This window comes from Polychytrium aggregatum, assembly GCF_025602895.1.
Source record: "Polychytrium aggregatum strain JEL109 chromosome Unknown BJ171scaffold_11, whole genome shotgun sequence".
NCBI lineage: Eukaryota > Fungi > Chytridiomycota > Chytridiomycetes > Polychytriales > Polychytrium > Polychytrium aggregatum.
In genome coordinates, this window is record NW_026516213.1 from 274,292 (window position 1) to 292,338 (window position 18,047).

Consider the following 18,047-nt stretch of genomic DNA (forward strand, 5'->3'; position numbering starts at 1 on the left):
GCGGTCTATTGCGGTCTATTGCATTCCCTGAATCGATTCAATCGATTCGTTTCCTCAGCCTGCCGCATCCATCAGACCAAATGTTTGCCGCGCCGAGTCAAAGGGCCAGAGTCCGAGCGCTGTGGGGCACCGGGAAAGATCTGCGCCTTTGGGTGCGCCGCTGTCGATACCGTCGTCGATGCTGTCGTCGATACCGTTGTCGATGCTGTCGTCGATGCTGCAGTCGATGCTGTCGTCGATACCATCAAGTGCATCCCTCCGAGGCATATGCAATGACTGCGGCGCTGGGCAATATCGCCAGGCGTGCGTATATATCATCCCGAGCGACTTACTTCCTGGCTGTCCCGCACCTGTCTCGCCTCGCCCTGCTGCACCACCACCCATCATACTTTCCCACACTCCACCATACTTTCCCACCACTTCCCACACCCTCCGTCCCCTGTGGCTGTGCTCGCGTCATTGTGCTGCGCACCACGCCACGGAATCCCTATTGCCACGCATGTCCGATCGCCTTTTTTTCGTGGTCCGTTGCGACCAGGCCAACGACCGTCCTTCCCAGCAACCATCGCTCTCCGACATCTCGTTCCCTGGTATATCACCGCCGGCTGGCGTCTGTTCCCCGTCGAGCACACCTGCCTCTTACAAACCTCGCGATCGCCATGGCTCCCCAGCAACCCTCCAAGGGCAAAGCCCTTTCCCTTGCATTCTCGTCCTTGGCCCTGCCCGGCGACCGGCTCAAGTGCTCCTTGGCTGCCGCTGCCGTCGGCCAGCCCCTTGCCATCTCAGACCTCGACACTGCCGCCCCCATCGGATCGGGCTGTCTGCTGCAGATCGACCCTGACCATGTCTTATTTGATGCCAATGCCGTTGTCTGGTACCTATCGCGCCCTGTCATCTCCGGATCGACAATGTTTTGCCGGTTCTCTCCCGCTGCAAACTTGTCGATCCTGTCGGTGGTCTGATCAGTCCCACCAGCGCCTCTCTGGTGAAGAGACTCGCAGCCCTGATCAGTCGCTCGACTCGCTCTAACCTCTGCATCCATGCTTCTTCGGGGTGGCTCTTTGCGTCTCGACAATATGTCGTGCTCTGCCTCTCGACAACTTGCCGTGCTCTATTGCAATCTGGGCCACCAGCTACCTGCTTGGATTCTCCAGCTTCTCGACCGAGCAGCAAACAGCGACCCTGTCGTGGCTTGAGTGGGAGCGCACCAAGCTCCAGCCCCTCGCTGGCAGCCAGCCCGTTGCCACAGCGAAATCGCCCGAGCTCAAGCATTTGCAAACTTATCTCGTCAGCCACAAAGCCTCGCTTGGATCCGCGGCCGCCGATCTTGTTGTCTTTGCGTCGGTCTACTCCATCTTTGGCGCTGACACCAAGCAGTACGCGCCGTATCCCCAACTTTCGATCTGGTTCCAGACCCTGGAAAAGAAGCATCATGCTGCCCTGACATCGGTACGAGCCTTTGTCGCAGCGGCTTTCGCAAACATGTCCCATCGCCACAGGCACAGTCGATCCGTCTGGTGATTCATCTCCAGCCGCTCCCGTCGCCGTCGGATTGACTTGGACCTCCTTTTCTGTCCGTGTTTGCACCAGGTTCCTGCGAGCACTACTGCGGCTGTTGACTCCAAGGCGAGATCTGCCGCCGCTGGCCCTGTCAAGACCAAGGCCGGCATCCACATCACGCTGGATCACCACACCCGGACAGTGTAGGTGTTGATATGAGGAAGGACTTTGACCATGAGCCGGGATGCTGTTACCAATTCGAGGACGCTCATGTGGGTCACTTGCTGGCCACACGAGTCACGTTGACTGTGTTGATCTCATCGACGCATCGGCCATGTCGATTATGTCAACCATGTCAATCGCTGACGATATGATCTGGTCTGATCCGCCGCTCATTCTCGATACCGTCACTTCTGTTCCGTCGGCCCGCCCATCAACCTACCGACCTCACAGTCTGCCCAAGCCCAATGAACGCAACATCCTCATCACCAGTGCCCTTCCTTACGTCAACAACGTTCCGCACTTGGGCAACATTATCGGCTGTGTTCTGAGTGCCGACGTTTACGCCAGGTCAGAATCTGCTCCTCTCCATAACAATGAACAAATCATACGTCCCCTACACTTTGCTGTTGGCTGGCTCCAATCCAATCCAACCCCGTCCAATCTAGTCCAGTCCGAGGCAGTTCAATCCAATCCGAGGCAAAATCAAAGACTCGAGACTTACCGTGCTTCTCGCTGTCACAGATTCTGCCGCATTCGTGGATACAACACGCTCTACATCTGCGGTACTGACGAATACGGCACCGCTACCGAGACCAAGGCCCTGGAAGAAAAGACCACGCCCAAGGCCCTCTGCGACAAGTACCACGCCATCCACAAGTCCGTCTACGAGTGGTTCAAGATCGACTTTGACCACTTTGGCCGCACCACCACCGATCAGCAGACTACGTACGTGCTCTCTGTTTGATTGCACTGGTATGGCTGTGCTCCCTGCACTCGTTATTGCCGGCGCCTCTGACGCTTGGGTTGTGTTGTGGACATACAGCATCTCCCAGGATATTTTCAACAGAATCGATAAGAATGGCTATATTCTCGAAGACACCATGACCCAGTTGTACTGCGAGAAACACAGCTCGTAAGTGTGCTTGCTTTTGTATCAAGGCCGCGGCTGATCTGGCAACTTCTGCCACCCACTCGTCCAATGCTCGACCTGCACTAACGGGCTCTGTCCACCAGGTTCCTGGCTGACCGATACGTCGAAGGAACGTGTCCGCTGTGTGGATACGTTGGCGCCCGAGGCGACCAGTGTGACGGATGCGGCAAATTGCTCAATGCCACCGAGCTCAAGGATCCTCACTGTATCCTCGACAACGCTACGCCCGTCATCAAGACCTCGAAGCATCTGTTCATTAACCTCGAGAAGCTCCAGTCCAAATGCGAGGACTGGGTTCAGGAATCGAGCGTGAAGGGTGAGTGGGCGATGATACCTGGATCACGATCACATCACCGTCCGGGCGTGCACCATATGCGGTAGTGTTGCGCGCTCGCATGTTCCCGCATGTTCTTGCATGTGTCTGCATGTGTCTGCCGCCTATGACGCCGGCAACACTCGCACGCCGGCAACACTCGCACGCCGGCAACACTCGCACGCCGATATGCAGTTCGGGCCAAAGGCGCTGACCGAGTCTTTTTGCCGCATCGCTTCATGCTCAGGCAAGTGGTCCACCAACAGCTGTACCATCACCAACGGCTGGCTTCGCGAGGGTCTGAGGCCGCGCTGCATCACCCGCGACTTGAAGTGGGGAACGGCTGTTCCGCGTGAAGGCTACGAGAAGAAGGTCTTTTACGTCTGGTTCGATGCCCCGATCGGGTATGCTGCCGGTCACGAGCTCACTGCCCCTCATGGTGCATGTTGCATGCTGTCTAGTTCTTTGCCGTGCGCTGTATCCCACGAACCTTCTCGCTGACTCGCCCTTCCCCCTTGGTGCTGAATCTCCCAGATACCCATCCATCACTGCCAACTACACCAAGGACTGGGAGCAGTGGTGGAAGAACCCTGAACATGTGCAGCTCTATCAGTTCATGGGCAAAGACAATGTCCCCTTCCACACCGTCATTTTCCCTTGCTCGCTGCTCGGCACGGGCGAGCCCTGGACTATGCTCCACCATCTGAGCACCACCGGTGAGTAGCAACACAGCATCACACGGCATTCGCGCCACAGACCTGGAGTGCTGGCATCGGTGACTGCACTGACATGCCTGCATGGTCGTCGTATCAACTGACGCCGAGTTCTTCACTCGATGTACCTCACCTCCACCGTGACCTGCCTTGCGCACGCAACTCCTCTGCCAAACAGAGTATCTCCAGTACGAGGGCGGCAAATTCTCAAAGTCGCGCGGCGTCGGCGTCTTTGGCAACAACGTCATGGACTCTGGCATCCCACCCTCTGTCTGGCGATACTATCTCCTCAGCAACCGGCCCGAGAGCAACGACTCGCAGTTCACCTGGGAGTCCTTTGCCATGGCCAACAACAACGAGCTGCTGGCCAATTTCGGCAACTTTGTCAACCGGGTGGTCAAGTTCATTGGCGCAAAGTACGACTCGGTGATTCCTGCTTTCACGACAACGGAGGCTCCCGAGGTCAAGCTGATCGAGAGCGTCAACCAGAAAGTGGCCGAGTACATCGAAGCTCTGGAGTCGGTCAAGATCCGCCATGCCCTGAAGGTCCTCATGGACATCTCGGCCCTCGGCAACGAATATCTCCAGAGCAACAAGATCGACAACAGCCTGTTCTTGAACGCACGCAGCCGCTGCGACACTGTCGTCGCCGTCGCCGCCAACCTGGTTTATCTGCTGGGCTCGCTCGCGTACCCGTACATGCCCGACACCTCCGAATCGATCTTTAGACAGCTCAACACCCCCTCTCGCCGGATCCTGGACGACTGGCAGGCCGACGAGATCCTTGCCGGCCACACGATTGGCTCTCCCGAATACCTCTTCAAGCGCATCGAGAAGGACCAGGAAAGCGCCCTCCGAGAAAAGTATGCTGGCAAGCAGGTCCCTAGCGAGACCAACGCCGCCGCCACCTCGTCTTCCGCCAAGAAGGCCGCTGATAAGAAGAAGAAGGCCAGTGTGGCCCCCGCCCTGCCCAACGAGGCCCCTGCTGGCATCGAAAAGACCCCCGCCATCATCGATCTCGAAGCCAAGATCAAGGAAACCGGAGACTCCATCCGCCAGAAGAAGGCTGACAAGGCCGACATTGGCGATGACCTTGTTCAGCTCAAGGAGCTCAAGACTCAGCTGGCTGCCGAGATCGCCAAGCAGCAGTGAGCAGCTGCATCGACGGTGCGCGCGTGGTGATGATATGACGGATGTCGTTGGCCACAGGATATTTTGCGCTTGGCCCTTTTTCTCTCCCTGGAACAGCGATCTCAATACAGCAATCGACTCATACTTTACCGAGATCGGCACTGCCCGACACTTTCTCGACCGTGGGTCGTGGGGCACCATAATCCGGCACCGTTCGCTTGGATCGTGGTGGTCGCACTATCCGCCCTCCGCCATGCTCCCCAGCGCCAAGGACAAGCGTCCCTTGATAATGTGGATTTATTGAAGATCTGCACTCGATCGCTCTGGGACAATGCCCGCCAGTGCTGGGCCGCCGATTGTGCTTTGTCGGGAGGAGGGGATGCAAGAGGGAGAAGGAAGAGAGTCGCAGCTCGTTTATGATATGGCGTGCCATCCACTCGCACAACCCTCGTTAGCAGGAGTTGCCAGCGACGCTACATCCACCATTGCATATTTGCAGATATACACATCGACTGAACCCCGGAGGAGACAGCATCTTCCAGGATGCTGCCGCCATTTGTTTCGCGCCATCAATCGCCGCTTTACAGCTTGGCATAGGCGGGCATTTCCCTCTGCGACAGAGTAAGAGCGGGGGTGAATGAGCATTCCAGAGGATCAGACGGATAAGCTGGCGGACTGGGTGATGACGAAGATCGCCAAGCAGACTTACGATGGCCTGTCGGATGCCGAGGTCTGCCATGATCTCTTCGGAGCCACCGAGGATGCTGCAAGATCGGAAACGACCCAGGCACGCAAATGTTAGTGCTGTTTCGGGCACTCTGGGTTCCCTCCTCTCCTGGGGCGTTGGCTCACACATTCAACCAAACCAAACTTACGATCCAAATTTGAAGGTTCTGCAACGTCAGCAAGCGATCCGTTCGGATCGCATACAGTGAAGGGCAGGGCGGGGGTGCCAGGTCGAAGATACGAGTCGAGAAGCACGATCAGTATCGGATCCGAACGCGAGCCCGGATGAACGGCAAGATAAGCACAGCATATGCGAGCACCCCCGCGGCTCATGAAGCAAGGCACGCAGGCAGTCTGGGCTTATCTATCGCACCTTTGGAAGGACTCGACCTTGCTTCCCATGCCGGTCTTGGTGATGGCTCGTCCGCCAAAGATCTGGCAGCATTCGTCCGAAATGTGGGTGGACACACGGGTGGTCTGGAACTTGAGGAGGGCGATCGGGCCGGCGAGCTTGACGCTCTGTTCCTTGTAGCTCATCTGGTTCATCTGGAAGGTAATGTTCTCGAGCCAGTTCTGGAGACCCTCGACTTGGGCAAACTGTGAGGGCAGTGGTGAGATGCAGATTGGTTGTGGTGTGCCTGGTTTCTCGCATTCCCCGCCCAATCGAGCGTCGGAATCGACCCCGCAAGCACTGAAGCCACCAGCTCTCTTGCGGTCCCCACAGGGCTCACACTCCTCTTCACGTCTCCTCCATTGGTGGGCACTTGGGTTGGCTCAAGACACTCACCATTCCAGCAAACTTTTGGCGGATAACAGGCTGCTCAATCAGCTTCTTTCCAAAGACATTGCGCTGGTGGGCCCACTTGAAGGACTCTTCGATGCACATGCGGGCCGAGCGAACGAGGCCGCAGATGATGAACCAGCGCTCGTGGTTAAAGTTGTGCATGATCACCTGGAAGCCCTGGTTCTCCTTGCCGAGCAGGTTCTCGACCGGGACCTTGACGTTCTCAAACACAACATAGGCGGTGCCGGCGCTGGGCGAATACGAGGTCTTGATGGCCTTGGTTTCGACGCCCTCGGTGCGGGGAATCAGGAGCACAGAGATGCCGGACATGCCGGGACCGCCAGTGCGAACGGCAGTCGTAAAGTAGTCGCTAAAGCCGCCTGCATGAGCATGAGCCAGCGAACAGTCAGAAGCGGGCCAAACATACACAGACTTTGCGAGCCCACATCATCAGCACCAGCAACGAGCCATTGCCGATGACTGCCGATGGTTGCCGATGCTACCGATGCTGTTGATGACTGTCGACGAGTGTCGATGACTGCAAGCCCGTCCCCGGCTCACAGCCTCGCCTTCACGTACCGTTGGTGATCCATTTCTTGACACCGTTGACAATATAGTACTTGCCGCACGGGGACTTGACCGCAGTCGTCGAGATCTGGGCAACATCGCTGCCGGCGGTGGGCTCCGTGATGGCAAGACAAATGCGCTTGTTGCCCGAGAGCACATCCCGAATGACTTGCGGGTGCTTCTTGGCGCCAAAGATCAGGACGGGCGGCAGGCCAATGACCATGCCGGTCGCGAGACCGTCGAGATAGCCGGGGAAGCCGAGACGGGCAATTTCTTCGTGAGCAATCATTTCGTGGAAATAGTCAAACTCTTCGGCGCGAACGCCGCTGGGGAGAGAGACGAGCTGCAGATGTGGGCCGGGGCCCATGCGGGCGGCGAGGAGCCCAAACTGGCCCATCTTCCGGAATGTTTCGATGGATGGATATTTCTGCGAGCCGAATCGTAGGCCGCCGGAGGGAATGAAGCAAGGTCGTCAGCTAGACCGAATCGAAGACACTTGGACGACGGCCAGACGGTGCAGACGGTGCAGACGCAGGTCTCCGGGCCGTGAGGCTGCCGCTGCACAAGTGCGATGAGAGCCGCAAGAATCAACGTATTGCACCTACTCCTTGCTCATCGAGGGTCTGTGCATCGGGAATCAGCTCCTCTTCGACAAACTTTCGAACGGCAGCTCGGAAGGCCTCGTGGGTGGGTCTGCAGCCGGAGTGAGGCGGGCGATCAGAGCGAGCCAGAGGGCCAACAACAACAAGCCAGGAAGCCCATGCTGAGCATGAAATGGGTCGCGATGCTTACTTGTAGTAGGGCGTCTTGAGGCCCTGAAGATAGCTTGGCTCGCTGTAAGGGACTTTGCTGATAGTGCCTGGTTTGGCCTAATCGAGCGCCGCACATGGTTCCCAAGAGCGGCTCCGTCAGTGCTTCGCCATGATCGCAGATGCAGCAGCCGATTTGATGAAGACACAAGATCGATGGGTCTTACCATCTCCAGGATCGCCGAGTACTCGCTGTCGGCAATCTTGCCGACGATGAGCTGGGCACAACGGAAAGCAACACTGGTGAGTCCAGCTCCACTGTCACGACGCATATGTGTGGACATGGGCTTTGCGTGATGCCTACCTTGGGGCCATACTTCTGCAACACCGAAACCTTGTGCAGAGCAAAGAAGTCATCTGAATCGACGGCGATTGTCAGCAACGGAGCATGCAATCCCCGGGAGCATGTTGGAGCCGACCGACCGACCAACCGACCGACCGACCAACCAACCGACCGACCGACCGACCCTCGTCAGCACTGGCGCGGTGACAGGGGCGGATCATGGCGACGGCACAGACCTGTCACGTCCTTTCCGGCCAGAGCCAGCAAAATCCCCTCTCCACCAGGGTGGATTGCAGCAAACTTTGTGATGTCGTAGACGAGCGAGTCGATGACGATCCAGGCGGACGAGGCACTGTTGTGGGCAGCGACGTCCTGACGCGTGAAGACGGATTGAGCAGACATGGCGGTTCAGCGACGGCGAGGGCTGGTGGGGGGGGGGGTTCTGTTGTAGTGGGGGGGGGCTTTGGGAGCTTTCGATCAAACGCAATGCTGTCAATCGATAATGCGCGACGGGCGATGTTGGAGACCGTCCTGGTTGCAGAAAGCGGCTGGGTTGCGGGGGCGAAGGATCACTATAAAAGATGCCGGATGATTCCGCAAGGCATGCCAATTCACGTGGCGACGGACACACGTGATGGATGAATTCACATGCATCACGGAGAACGAACTGCCTGGGCGAGGCACACCGAGCGTATCATTGCGATGCAGAGGGTCTGGCGGGTTCGCCAACGACGAGGCTCGGGGGCAGGAGCCTCCGACGACGCGGGGTCTCTGTCGATGCTGGTGGGATGGAGGCCAAGTCGGTGGCGAACGAGACAGGTATGGCGCTATCTCTGTACATGAGCAAGTCCCAAACGGACAAATCATCCGCATCATGATCCAGGGGCCCAGCGCTCTCTGGCCAACTTTGTGCAGTTGCTCATCAGAGCATCACCTGGCTGTGGACTGTGTATTTTATTGCTCAGAGGCAAAGGATCTGGGCCGGAGCGGTCAAGGGTTAGTGGCCTGCTCGGGCACTTGAGAGGTCGGTCCCACTCAGCCTCACTTGGGTTCACTCGGTTTCACTCGGCCTTGGCCTTGGCCGATGGCGTGCGCTTCTTGAGCAGTCGTCCGAGTCCCCAGGCGCCCAGTCGGTAGATCCCGAAAGTCACGGCAGCACCGACCAGTCCGAGGATGGCCATGGCCGCCATGACGGCGTTGGTGTTGTCGGGGAAGCTGTAGACAGTGGTATCGCCGATGGCCAGGATCTCCTCAACAATGTTGGCGCCCTTCTTGACGCCGCCCATGACCTGGAATGTCTTTTGGAAGTGTTTGGAGCGGCTTGAGAAGGATGGGTCGCGCAGGATGGTGTGGAGCTTGTCCTGGATCAACTGGATCGTGGCAGCCTTGTCGGGTGAGCTCATGATGTTCTTGTCAATCATGAGGCCGAGGCCAAGACGAACCGTTTGAGCCACATTGTAAGTTTGGTCGCCTGTGATGGATGAAGCGGAGTGTTAGCAGCGGCGTCGTATGCAGTTGGTCCCGCACCATCTGTTCAGATTACCTCCGTGCCAATGCTGGCATACCCACCAAAGAATGGCATTCCAAGCATCGGCGTGCCCGTCCAGAGACCCTCGGAGACGCTGTTCCAGCCGCCGTGGGTGAAAAAGATCTGGACTGCGGGGTGGTCAAGCACGGCAAGCTGCGGCACGAAGCTCTCGATCCGGACATGTTCGGGCCACTCCTGGTCGCCGAGCAGTTCCCTCAGGTTGTTCTGGAACACCTTCTTGAGCGACCACAGGGTCTGGAACTCGGTCGCGGCACTGAATGCCTCGTAGAATGCCAGCAGCGTCTCGTTCGAGGGGTGGGCGACAGTGCCGGTCGAGACGTAGACTACAGGGCGGCTGGCGCCGTCGAGCCAGTGCTTCAGGTCGGGCTGAACATCCAGGCTCTGTGCCTCAGGAACCCAGATGCCGGCCATGCGTGTGCTTGGGACAGCGAGCTGTGCGGGATGGAATCCCCAGGCATTGCTGACGAGACTGATAATGGGCTGGGCCGGCTTCTCGGTCGCAGGCAGATACTGGGCGAGCTCGGCCTTTGCTTTCTCGTAGAGCTGACGACGGGCCTTCAGCCGAAGGCCACTGACAAACTGCAAGAATGCCTTTCCCGGAAGACGCTTCAGAACCGACATTGTCGTCATGACAGGATCGGCGCCGCCGTCGTATATAGTCAAGTAGAGGTTCTCGACAAACACATTGCGGGGATTGTAGTAAGTCGTGGTGATCGAAAAATAGTGGCAGATACACAAGGTTCCGAGCACTTGGCTGAGGATATCTGCTGCCTGGGTTAGTAGGCAAGCCGAGGACAGGATGAATGCCGTGATGGAGACGTTCAGGGTCGACGATGGAGCGGCAAGCACAACAAAACCAGTCCCTGCCGCCTTACCTGTGCCGAAAAGACATCGCCAATGATCAAGTCGACTGTGCCGGGCTTGACGGTTGTCACAACTTCCTTGATGATATCATACTGGTACGGAGTCATCACCCGGGCAGCGAGCCCGACAGCCTTCGTGTGTGCCATGACTCTGGTGACAAACCCTCCGTCCGTTGATTGGAGTTTGGCAACCTCGTTGATGTTTTCGCTGAACGGGAGGGATTCCACAAAGCGGTGGAAGTGGATGGTCGAGTTGCGGGCATATTCGAGGATATTGTAGCTGACGCTGGTGACAAAGGTTACGTTGTGGCCGCGGTCTGCAAGCTCATAGGCGAGGACGACCAAGGGATTGGCATGCCCGGATGCAGGCACGGACACGATGACGATGTTTTTCGGCGCCAGGTCGAAACTGGGGCTGCTGAGACTTGCTGCGTGACCGGAAAGAAACAGACAGAGGAGCGGGGCGAGAAAGGCCCAGACCCACGGGCGGCTGCGCTGGACGAACATGGACAAATGCGTATGAGGAGACTTGGGGGTGCCGATGCGCTGGCTGCTGGGCTGCGATTGCAAGTCGATCCGTCGATATGAGCGACGGGGACAGCTGGCGAATCGATGAGGATAGAGAGTCGCTGGGGCTTGAATGCCCTGGCGGGGATGTGATGCTCTGTCGAGGGTGGGGGAGCCAACGCCGCCAGGACCATTCCCGATCGGCAGGTTTGAGATCAGATCGGACGCAGCTCCCCCACCACCACCGCCACGGCTCTTGCTGCAGTGCTCTGCCCGAACCGAGTTGGGCAGCCTGGACAGACCGTGGCGCAGCACCGACTCACGTGATCAACGCCTGCGCGCGGCGTCGCCAAATCAGATCGCGGCCTGGCCCATCCGATCTTCGATGTCTGTCGGGATCTCGCGATCTCGGATCCTCCCAGCGAGCCCGTGTCGCTGCCGCTGGGACGCTGCGAGATCGTGAGGTTCCGCTGTTTGTCGGAGAAACGTGTCCTCAGCATGGCCCTGATCCGCGCTGCGATCAGCCTGGTCCCGACCGCACTTCTCATGGAGCAGCGATTCCAGCTCAACGCTGGCCGCCCACCCGCTCGCTCTGTACTGAAAGTGCGAACATCAAACCCTGCCTGTGGCCCAGGTGCTTCTGCAGCAGCGACAAGGGTCCGGCCGACGAATCGACCGGCCTGTTTGTGCTGCAGCTGGCGCTGCTTGCAACAAGACTGCCCCTTTACAGCGGACGCATCCGGCTTGTATTTGCAGTGAATGGCCCACTGGGCACGCCATCGGTGTTGATCTCCTTGGGGACACCCGCCACAGCCCCGAAATCACCTGTGCTTCGGCTTCTTGTGCCACTCCTTGGGCGGCACTGGTTCACCAAGCCGGTCGGATATCTTTCTCTTGTCGTTTGCAGGCCGGGCCGCGGATCCTTCTGACGGGCTCGTATGGGCTCGGGCTGGATCGCTGCTGGGCCGATGGGATGAATCTCGGTCCCCGAATTTGCTTCTGTCGCGATCGCTGTTGCGGCTCGGCTCCCGAGAGCGGTCGGTGGTATGGCTCCGAGCGTCATCCGGGCGCCTTGCGTGGCTGTCAGAGCGATTTCCAGAGGGCCCGCCGCCTGTTTCTCGAGGACGATCGCCCAAACGGCTGCGTTCCTTGGTTGAGTCGCTTTCCCTGGACGGCGCTTTCTCGCGCTCCGCCTGCTTGCCTTCGTTGAGTCCTCGCTCTCTTGGCCTGCTCGATCCCCGGCTCTCCGGCTGATCGCTGCTGGGCTGGCCCTTGCGGCTCGGTGCTCCTTGGTCTTCTGCTTTGGGCGCACGCTTCTTTCGCTCCTCGAGCCGGTCGGCACTTTGCGGCGGCGCTGCGGGGGTTGACCTTTCGCCCGAGACCGAGCTGTCGCCACGATGACTTGGTCGTGATCCTGCGCCATCTTTGCTGCCTTGGCCAGCCGTGCTTGCCTTCACAACCTTCGGGGGCGCCTTCTGGCGGCTGTCGTCTCGGTGGCCCTGGTTGCGAGGTTTGTTTGAAGTGCTGGCCCTCGGCGCAGATGCTGCAGAAGCATCAACCAAATTGGTCGACATGGGTCCGCTCAGCGGGAAGCTGCTGCGGCTGACCTGTGACGGCGTGGGTATCGCCGACGATATCGTTAATATGGAGGAGGGGCCAGTTTCCTAGTTGTATCCACCCTGATATTCTTGCGCTTGCGCATCACCAACTGACCTTGAACGACACTTTGCGGCGCTCTGCATCCACCACGAGGGCTTTCCATGTTGGATTGCCAAGCAGTGATTCCGAATTGCCAACGATGAAGAGTGACTTTTGCGCACGAGTAAATGCAACGTTCTGAACAAGAATTGTGGTGTCAGTGAACTCAATGCGGTCTACGCAGGCACATGCTGCTGGGCGATTCACTTACCATGCGGCGGACGTCTCCCAGGAAGCCGATTCCCTTGTCTGGATAGATGTACACGCAATTGGGCTTGTCAGATGCTGTGAGCCAGCACAGAGGTTCGTTTTGCGCACGGGATGGCTTACCTTGACTCGCTCGGACGCAGGAAAGGACGATGATTTCCTTCTCTTGGCCCTGGAACCCATCGATCTAATGGCCATGGGCAATGCTCGGGTCAGACAGTCGGTCAAGAGACCACGCCATCAACAGGGATCCCAGCTACTCACCGTGTTGACATCAATGTACTTTAGAACGGCCGAGCCAAATCGTCGCATGAATTCTGATCTCAATTCTCGCATCTGTCGCTTGTATGGGGTGATAACTGAGAAGGGGGGGTTCATCTAGATGTCAGTGCTTCGGTCTGTTGGCAAAGGCACATCCGCAACCTTATGGAGCGCCTGCAGCGAGGCCACCTTGGCGTTGGACTCACCGCCGATTTTCCCAGCAAACTGGATAATATCGTGTGGACATGATGCAGATCGCCGGGTGAGATTAGGGAAGGTCGTGACTCGACAGTGACCTCAGCAGACCGATTTGCACGAACGAACCCGTGGTGCATGTGGTCACTCACCTTCAGCTTTGGGTATGAGCGGCAGAGGTAATCAACAAGATTGACGCAAACGCCAACTTCCTCCATGTTGAACAGTGAGAATCCACGGCTTTGCTCTTCGCGGCCGCTGTGCACATCCATGAAACAGTATGGCGGAAAGCTCGGGTTTGTGTGCCATGGGGCCGAGCACTTCTCAGCCATGCCATCGGCGTCCTTGAGCGCCGAGTCGTAGAAAAACAGACTCGGGAATGCCGATATCTCTGGGTGCATGCGATATTGGATGCTGCGAGGCGCGCACGGTCAATGACTGCAGATCAGCATCGCCATCGTGTCCGCCGCTCACAGACGCACTCGTAGCCAGCTAAATAGGATCATTACCTGAGCAAGTGAACAGAGTCTCGTGAGCACTCCATGATTCTCTGGAAGAGAGACCGCTCGTATGAATAGCTCTGCGCGACCTGCGACACGACCGTAGGGGGCAGTTGGTTGGGATCTGTGTCGGCAGATCCATGTTAGTGCAACATTCACGTTCAGCGATCGGTGCGTGGCCGAGGGATGCCACTGCAAAAAGTCGGGGCAGAGCTCGAGGAGTCACTGCGGCACCCACCTCCAACCATGATGCATTTTCGGACCCCAAACCGAAGCGGGATGAGCGTCTGGAGTTCTACAGATTGGCACGCCTCGTCAATGATAACCTGAGGCACGTGTGTTAGGAGAATATTTGGAGTCATTAGGAGGACATGGTAACCAGGCGCCATCGGCGAGCGAGATCACCAACCGTCGGGAATACAAGATCTTGGATTGACCCCAGAAGCTCATGGCCGGCCGAAGTGAGAGTGCAGAACCTGAACGAAGTGACAGAGGTGGGTTGAGAAAAAAGTCCCAGATGCCCAGATGGCCCGAGGAAGGAGGGCGGCACCCCATCCCATCCCATCCCATCCCATCCCATCTCGGGCGCTGTGGCGGCACTGCTCGTCGATAGAGTAGAATGCTGCAGGAGCGGCGCGAACAAATACATCGCCGAAACTCACACGACATCTGCGTCCCAGACGACCTTCGCTCGGGCACGGTGCCGCGCCTGGTCCATGTTTTTGATCGCATTCTGACGCTGGCTTCGGATGGCATCAAGTTCTCGCCCAATTTCCTGGATCTTCTGCGACATTTCCCTGACTGTTTGGTCCGATCCGTCTCCTCGGGACTCGCTCATTTCCCGTCGCTGTGCGTCTCGCTTGTCGCTCAGGGCCCTGATCTTTTCACGAAGAATGCTTTCTTTCTGAGCCAAGGACTCGTCTTGGGTAAGGTCGTACTCGGCCTTGACATCCTGACCTTTCAGCTGCTTTTCTACGAGGGTATCCTGCAATGAATGCAATTTGGCTTCAGCAAGCGCGCAGTGTGTATCGCAGAGCCCGTTTATCACCGCACGGCGCAGCAGGACCACGCTACTCAAAACGGCACCACAGCCTCATTGCTTACCAGGGAGACCTCCTTGGCGACCTCGTGGATCACCTCAGGTTTTCCGATTCGCACAACCTTGGGTCGAAATATCGTGCCATTGCCAAGGGGGATGCCCGTCTTGACTCTGCGGACGATTTCATCACAGGCAGCATTGGATGGCGCACAGCAGAGAAGCCTGCGCTTGTTGGCTGTTGCCTTTGTGGACGATGCCTCGACTGACTTGCTGCGATCTGCCACTGGAACTGCGATCACATTCTTTGGACTGAGAAGCGAGGCGATGATTCCAAGGATGGTCTGGGTCTTGCCTGCAGGTCAGATAGGCAGAGCGATGCTTGTTAGATGCAACACAAGGCAGCTCGTCAAATGTATATCATGCACATCGACACGTTGGAGACTGTTTCTCAGCGACGAATGTACCTGTTCCGGGTGGACCTGTTGTTGCGAATACAACCATAGCCAGTTTAGTGCTGTGTCCATCACATGCTGCGTGCAAAGGAAACCCGCACAGTCCGTCGAACCCGCACACACAGCGACAGCCAAGCCAGCCAGCCACCTTGAATCAGTGTGAAGCCTGTGGTTTGGTGTTGGGCAGCCAAGATTGCTTCGGCCTGTGGAGGATTGACGTTGTACGTCTTGATGATGTCATCCACTTGCCCTCGAGAAAACGTCGGCTTGGGTGCCTTTTGAGGCTGGAGAATCTGAGGGAGAAGCGAGCATGACGACAGCAGAATCATGGCCGCATACTCGCGCTCGACCGGGGTCAAGGCAAAGATTCTGAGGGCCCTCCAAACCGAGCCGACGTTCATTCTTGGAATATAGTTGTAGCGCTTGGCAAGGTACACGCGACAAACGAGGCTGCATTCGTTCTTTCTGAACTGCATCGAGCGGATGATGCCCAGAATCGCGATTTGGCCACCATCAGCGGCCCGGCTTTCGGAGATTTGGATGAGATCGGACTCGGAAAGGTCGCGCTGACGAGCCATATCCGACGAGATAGCGAACGATATGTCTGCGATTTCACAGCTCGTGGGTCAGGGTCATTGGCGGATGTCGAAGTCGAGCAGCGCATTCACGCATTCACGCATTCACGCATTCACGCATTCACGCATTCACGCATTCAGCTTACCATGAAAGTCGTTGATTGCCTGGACACCCTTGATAGTGAGCTCCGTGGTATCGTCCATGTTCAGCTCCTCTTTGGCCTTCATCAGCTTCTGCCAGCATTCTAGCACGAGTAGCGGCTCAAAAGTCGCGGCGTACTCTTCGACGTTGCGGAAAGTGCTGGGAACGTTGGTCAAGTTGAACTTGAAGTTCGGAGGGATTTCATCAGAGAGGTTCAAACTCCACTCAAGGATGAGTCGATGGAGCTGGTTGATGTCACGCAGAGGCTCGTCCTTGGCAGTCGTGGGCTCGTTGATCAAGCGGCCGCGGGGCCGCTTTCCCGAGACGCCAACGCCATAGTCCAGCATCTGAATCGAGCGCTTCTGAACGGACCCCGTTTTCGGAACAAGATCTGCTGCGAGATCGCGCAGACCGCTGTCGTCTTCGGAATCGGAGCCGCCAAGGACCATTCCACTTCGATTTTCGGGAGCCACGCGCGCGGGTCGCAGGGGTGCCGAGCCGATGACAGGGGGACGGCGAGGCTGACCACGATTCGGTACGAATGCCCCCGTTCTCGACTCGCTGGCAATGATCTCCTTTCGGAGCTGCTGAAGCTTGGACAAGTTTGCAGAGGGCTTCGGAAGGGCTGGTTTGGCGACCATAGGCTTCTTCAGGATGATATTGGGCGCTACCTGGCTCGACTTTGCCAGATTCTGGAATAGGCTGCCTGATCCCGGAGAAACGGCTGCTCGGTGTATTGGTAGCGGAGACTTTGCCGCGGGCTCCACAGGCTTTGCTGCTGTCGCACGAGACTGCATCACCGATGACTTGGAGGTGCTTGTAAGGTCCACAACAGCCCTGTCGGGGACAAGGATCTTCTGGACGCGATTCTGAGGTGACTGCTTGCTCTTAGGCCAGGCGTTCCGAGAGGACGAGCCGATCTCTTTCGAAGACGGCGACTTTGGAGAAGCAAGGTTCACCACAGGCGGAGACTTTATCGGCTCGACATCGTCCAAGACAATCACGCGACCTTCGAAGCCGAGGCTCTTCCTCGGGGCAGGTATCGATGACTCCACTTTCACTTCGTCGCTGATGGGGCTGCCGAGCTCTACCGGAGTGGCTCCCCCGCTTCCGGAGGGGATCCCCATGTCTGGATTCTGGTCCAGCCAGTGCATGATTTCGTCATCGTCGAAAAAGTTCTCCATCGCAGTGTTGATGTGCTTGATCTGGTAGTCATCGATCCATCGCATGAGCTCTTCGCGCTCGCGCTCTGTAAGCTGCGACTTGCGTACTTGATAGGCATAGGCCGAGATCAGATCGATCAACCGCTTGGGAATCAGCAGGCGCACATCAGGCGCTCTTCTCAAGAGCCTTCATGGAAGAGCGGATGCAATAACTCAGATGAATCAGCAACGACCCAGCACCGCAGGCAAACCAAGGCGGCTGGAGCTTGGTATTCGAGTAGATCGGAGAACATGTGTTCGTGCAAATGATGAATGATGGGCTGCTTTCACCGTCACTTACACCATGAGCGTCTCAAAGGCGCGATTCTTTGTCGCTTCGTCAAAAGCTCGCAGCCACTTGATCGTCAGCTCCACCGTATCTTCAAATGAGCTCTGGTACTGGCTCGAGTCCGTGATTGTCGAGAGCACACGGTCGCTAAACAGAGACCGCACGTGCTCGAAAGTCAAGGCCAGGAGCGCAATGACCTCGTCTGGGTTGGTGCTGGGGAGTTTGGCCAACTGAGTGGCCGACGATAGGGCCTTGCAGACCAGCGGCCAACTGCTCTGGCACACGAACGAGATGTAGCCTGATGCACCTGTCCGACCAAGAGCGAACTTTTGGAACTGCAGGAACACCAGCATGATTTTGCGCAGAACCAGCACGGAGTCGTTCGAGTGTACATCGATGAGATGCACCATGATCTGATCCCGCGTCGAGTCCATTGTTGCTAAAAAGACATCGGGGTCGTCGCGGATGTACTTTGCAATGGCGTCCTCGAGGCTGGAAACAGGAATGCGTTATGGCGATCAGACCTTGGTCTCTGGCAGAAGCCTGGGTTTGGTGAAGGGAGGGGGATCGTGCCAATTGCAAGCCAAGT

At 57.5% G+C, this 18,047-nt stretch overlaps 5 protein-coding genes across 5 annotated transcripts; 1 reads left to right on the plus strand and 4 right to left on the minus strand.

The window, feature by feature from the left end:
- Positions 1–1,870: 1,870 nt before the first annotated feature.
- BJ171DRAFT_421983 (tRNA synthetases class I (M)-domain-containing protein) lies at positions 1,871–4,831 on the plus strand (the record flags this gene model as incomplete). The annotated part of the gene is made up of 7 exons (XM_053107518.1): positions 1,871–2,070; positions 2,245–2,448; positions 2,546–2,635; positions 2,737–2,969; positions 3,214–3,370; positions 3,501–3,682; positions 3,858–4,831. 7 exons carry the CDS (start codon positions 1,871–1,873, stop codon positions 4,829–4,831), a joined length of 2,040 nt encoding a protein of 679 aa, XP_052968417.1.
- A 195-nt stretch (positions 4,832–5,026) lies between these two features.
- Positions 5,027–8,509, minus strand: BJ171DRAFT_497296 (acyl-CoA dehydrogenase/oxidase). The gene is made up of 11 exons (XM_053110279.1): positions 8,216–8,509; positions 8,001–8,053; positions 7,864–7,914; positions 7,680–7,756; positions 7,493–7,580; positions 6,900–7,314; positions 6,324–6,700; positions 5,910–6,133; positions 5,686–5,703; positions 5,520–5,574; positions 5,027–5,421 (listed from the first exon to the last, which is right to left on the minus strand). The coding sequence occupies exons 1-11, from the start codon at positions 8,379–8,381 to the stop codon at positions 5,392–5,394; spliced, it is 1,554 nt and encodes a 517-aa protein (XP_052968418.1). The 5' UTR covers positions 8,382–8,509; the 3' UTR covers positions 5,027–5,391.
- Positions 8,510–9,040: 531 nt separating this feature from the next.
- Positions 9,041–10,898, minus strand: BJ171DRAFT_473356 (uncharacterized protein; the record flags this gene model as incomplete). The annotated part of the gene is made up of 3 exons (XM_053108697.1): positions 9,041–9,450; positions 9,549–10,299; positions 10,404–10,898. The coding sequence occupies 3 exons, from the start codon at positions 10,896–10,898 to the stop codon at positions 9,041–9,043; spliced, it is 1,656 nt and encodes a 551-aa protein (XP_052968419.1).
- Positions 10,899–11,688: 790 nt separating this feature from the next.
- Positions 11,689–12,810, minus strand: BJ171DRAFT_28682 (uncharacterized protein). The gene is made up of 2 exons (XM_053106930.1): positions 12,612–12,810; positions 11,689–12,505 (listed from the first exon to the last, which is right to left on the minus strand). The coding sequence occupies exon 2, from the start codon at positions 12,470–12,472 to the stop codon at positions 11,720–11,722; it is 753 nt and encodes a 250-aa protein (XP_052968420.1). The 5' UTR covers positions 12,473–12,505; positions 12,612–12,810; the 3' UTR covers positions 11,689–11,719.
- On the minus strand, positions 12,600–16,314 carry BJ171DRAFT_422077 (AAA domain-containing protein; the record flags this gene model as incomplete). Its single annotated transcript, XM_053107524.1, has 13 exons — positions 12,600–12,734; positions 12,808–12,845; positions 12,915–12,990; positions 13,068–13,181; positions 13,412–13,673; positions 13,769–13,883; positions 13,998–14,085; positions 14,169–14,235; positions 14,422–14,744; positions 14,864–15,150; positions 15,263–15,277; positions 15,399–15,854; positions 15,972–16,314. 13 exons carry the CDS (start codon positions 16,312–16,314, stop codon positions 12,600–12,602), a joined length of 2,319 nt encoding a protein of 772 aa, XP_052968421.1.
- Between the last annotated feature and the right edge of the window lie 1,733 nt (positions 16,315–18,047).

Excerpts from the sequence above, each read along its gene's own strand:
- BJ171DRAFT_497296 (XM_053110279.1), bottom strand. The coding sequence starts at position 8,381 with ATGTCTGCTCAATCCGTCTTCACGCGTCAGGACGTCGCTGCCCACAAC. Across the intron at positions 8,054-8,215 it reads GGCCGGAAAGGACGTGACAG|ATGACTTCTTTGCTCTGCAC; the intron begins GTCTGTGCCGTC and ends CCGTCGATTCAG. Across the intron at positions 5,422-5,519 it reads TCGGCATCCGACAGGCCATC|AGGGAAATGCCCGCCTATGC; the intron begins GTAAGTCTGCTT and ends ACTCTGTCGCAG.
- BJ171DRAFT_28682 (XM_053106930.1), bottom strand. The coding sequence starts at position 12,472 with ATGTCGACCAATTTGGTTGATGCTTCTGCAGCATCTGCGCCGAGGGCC.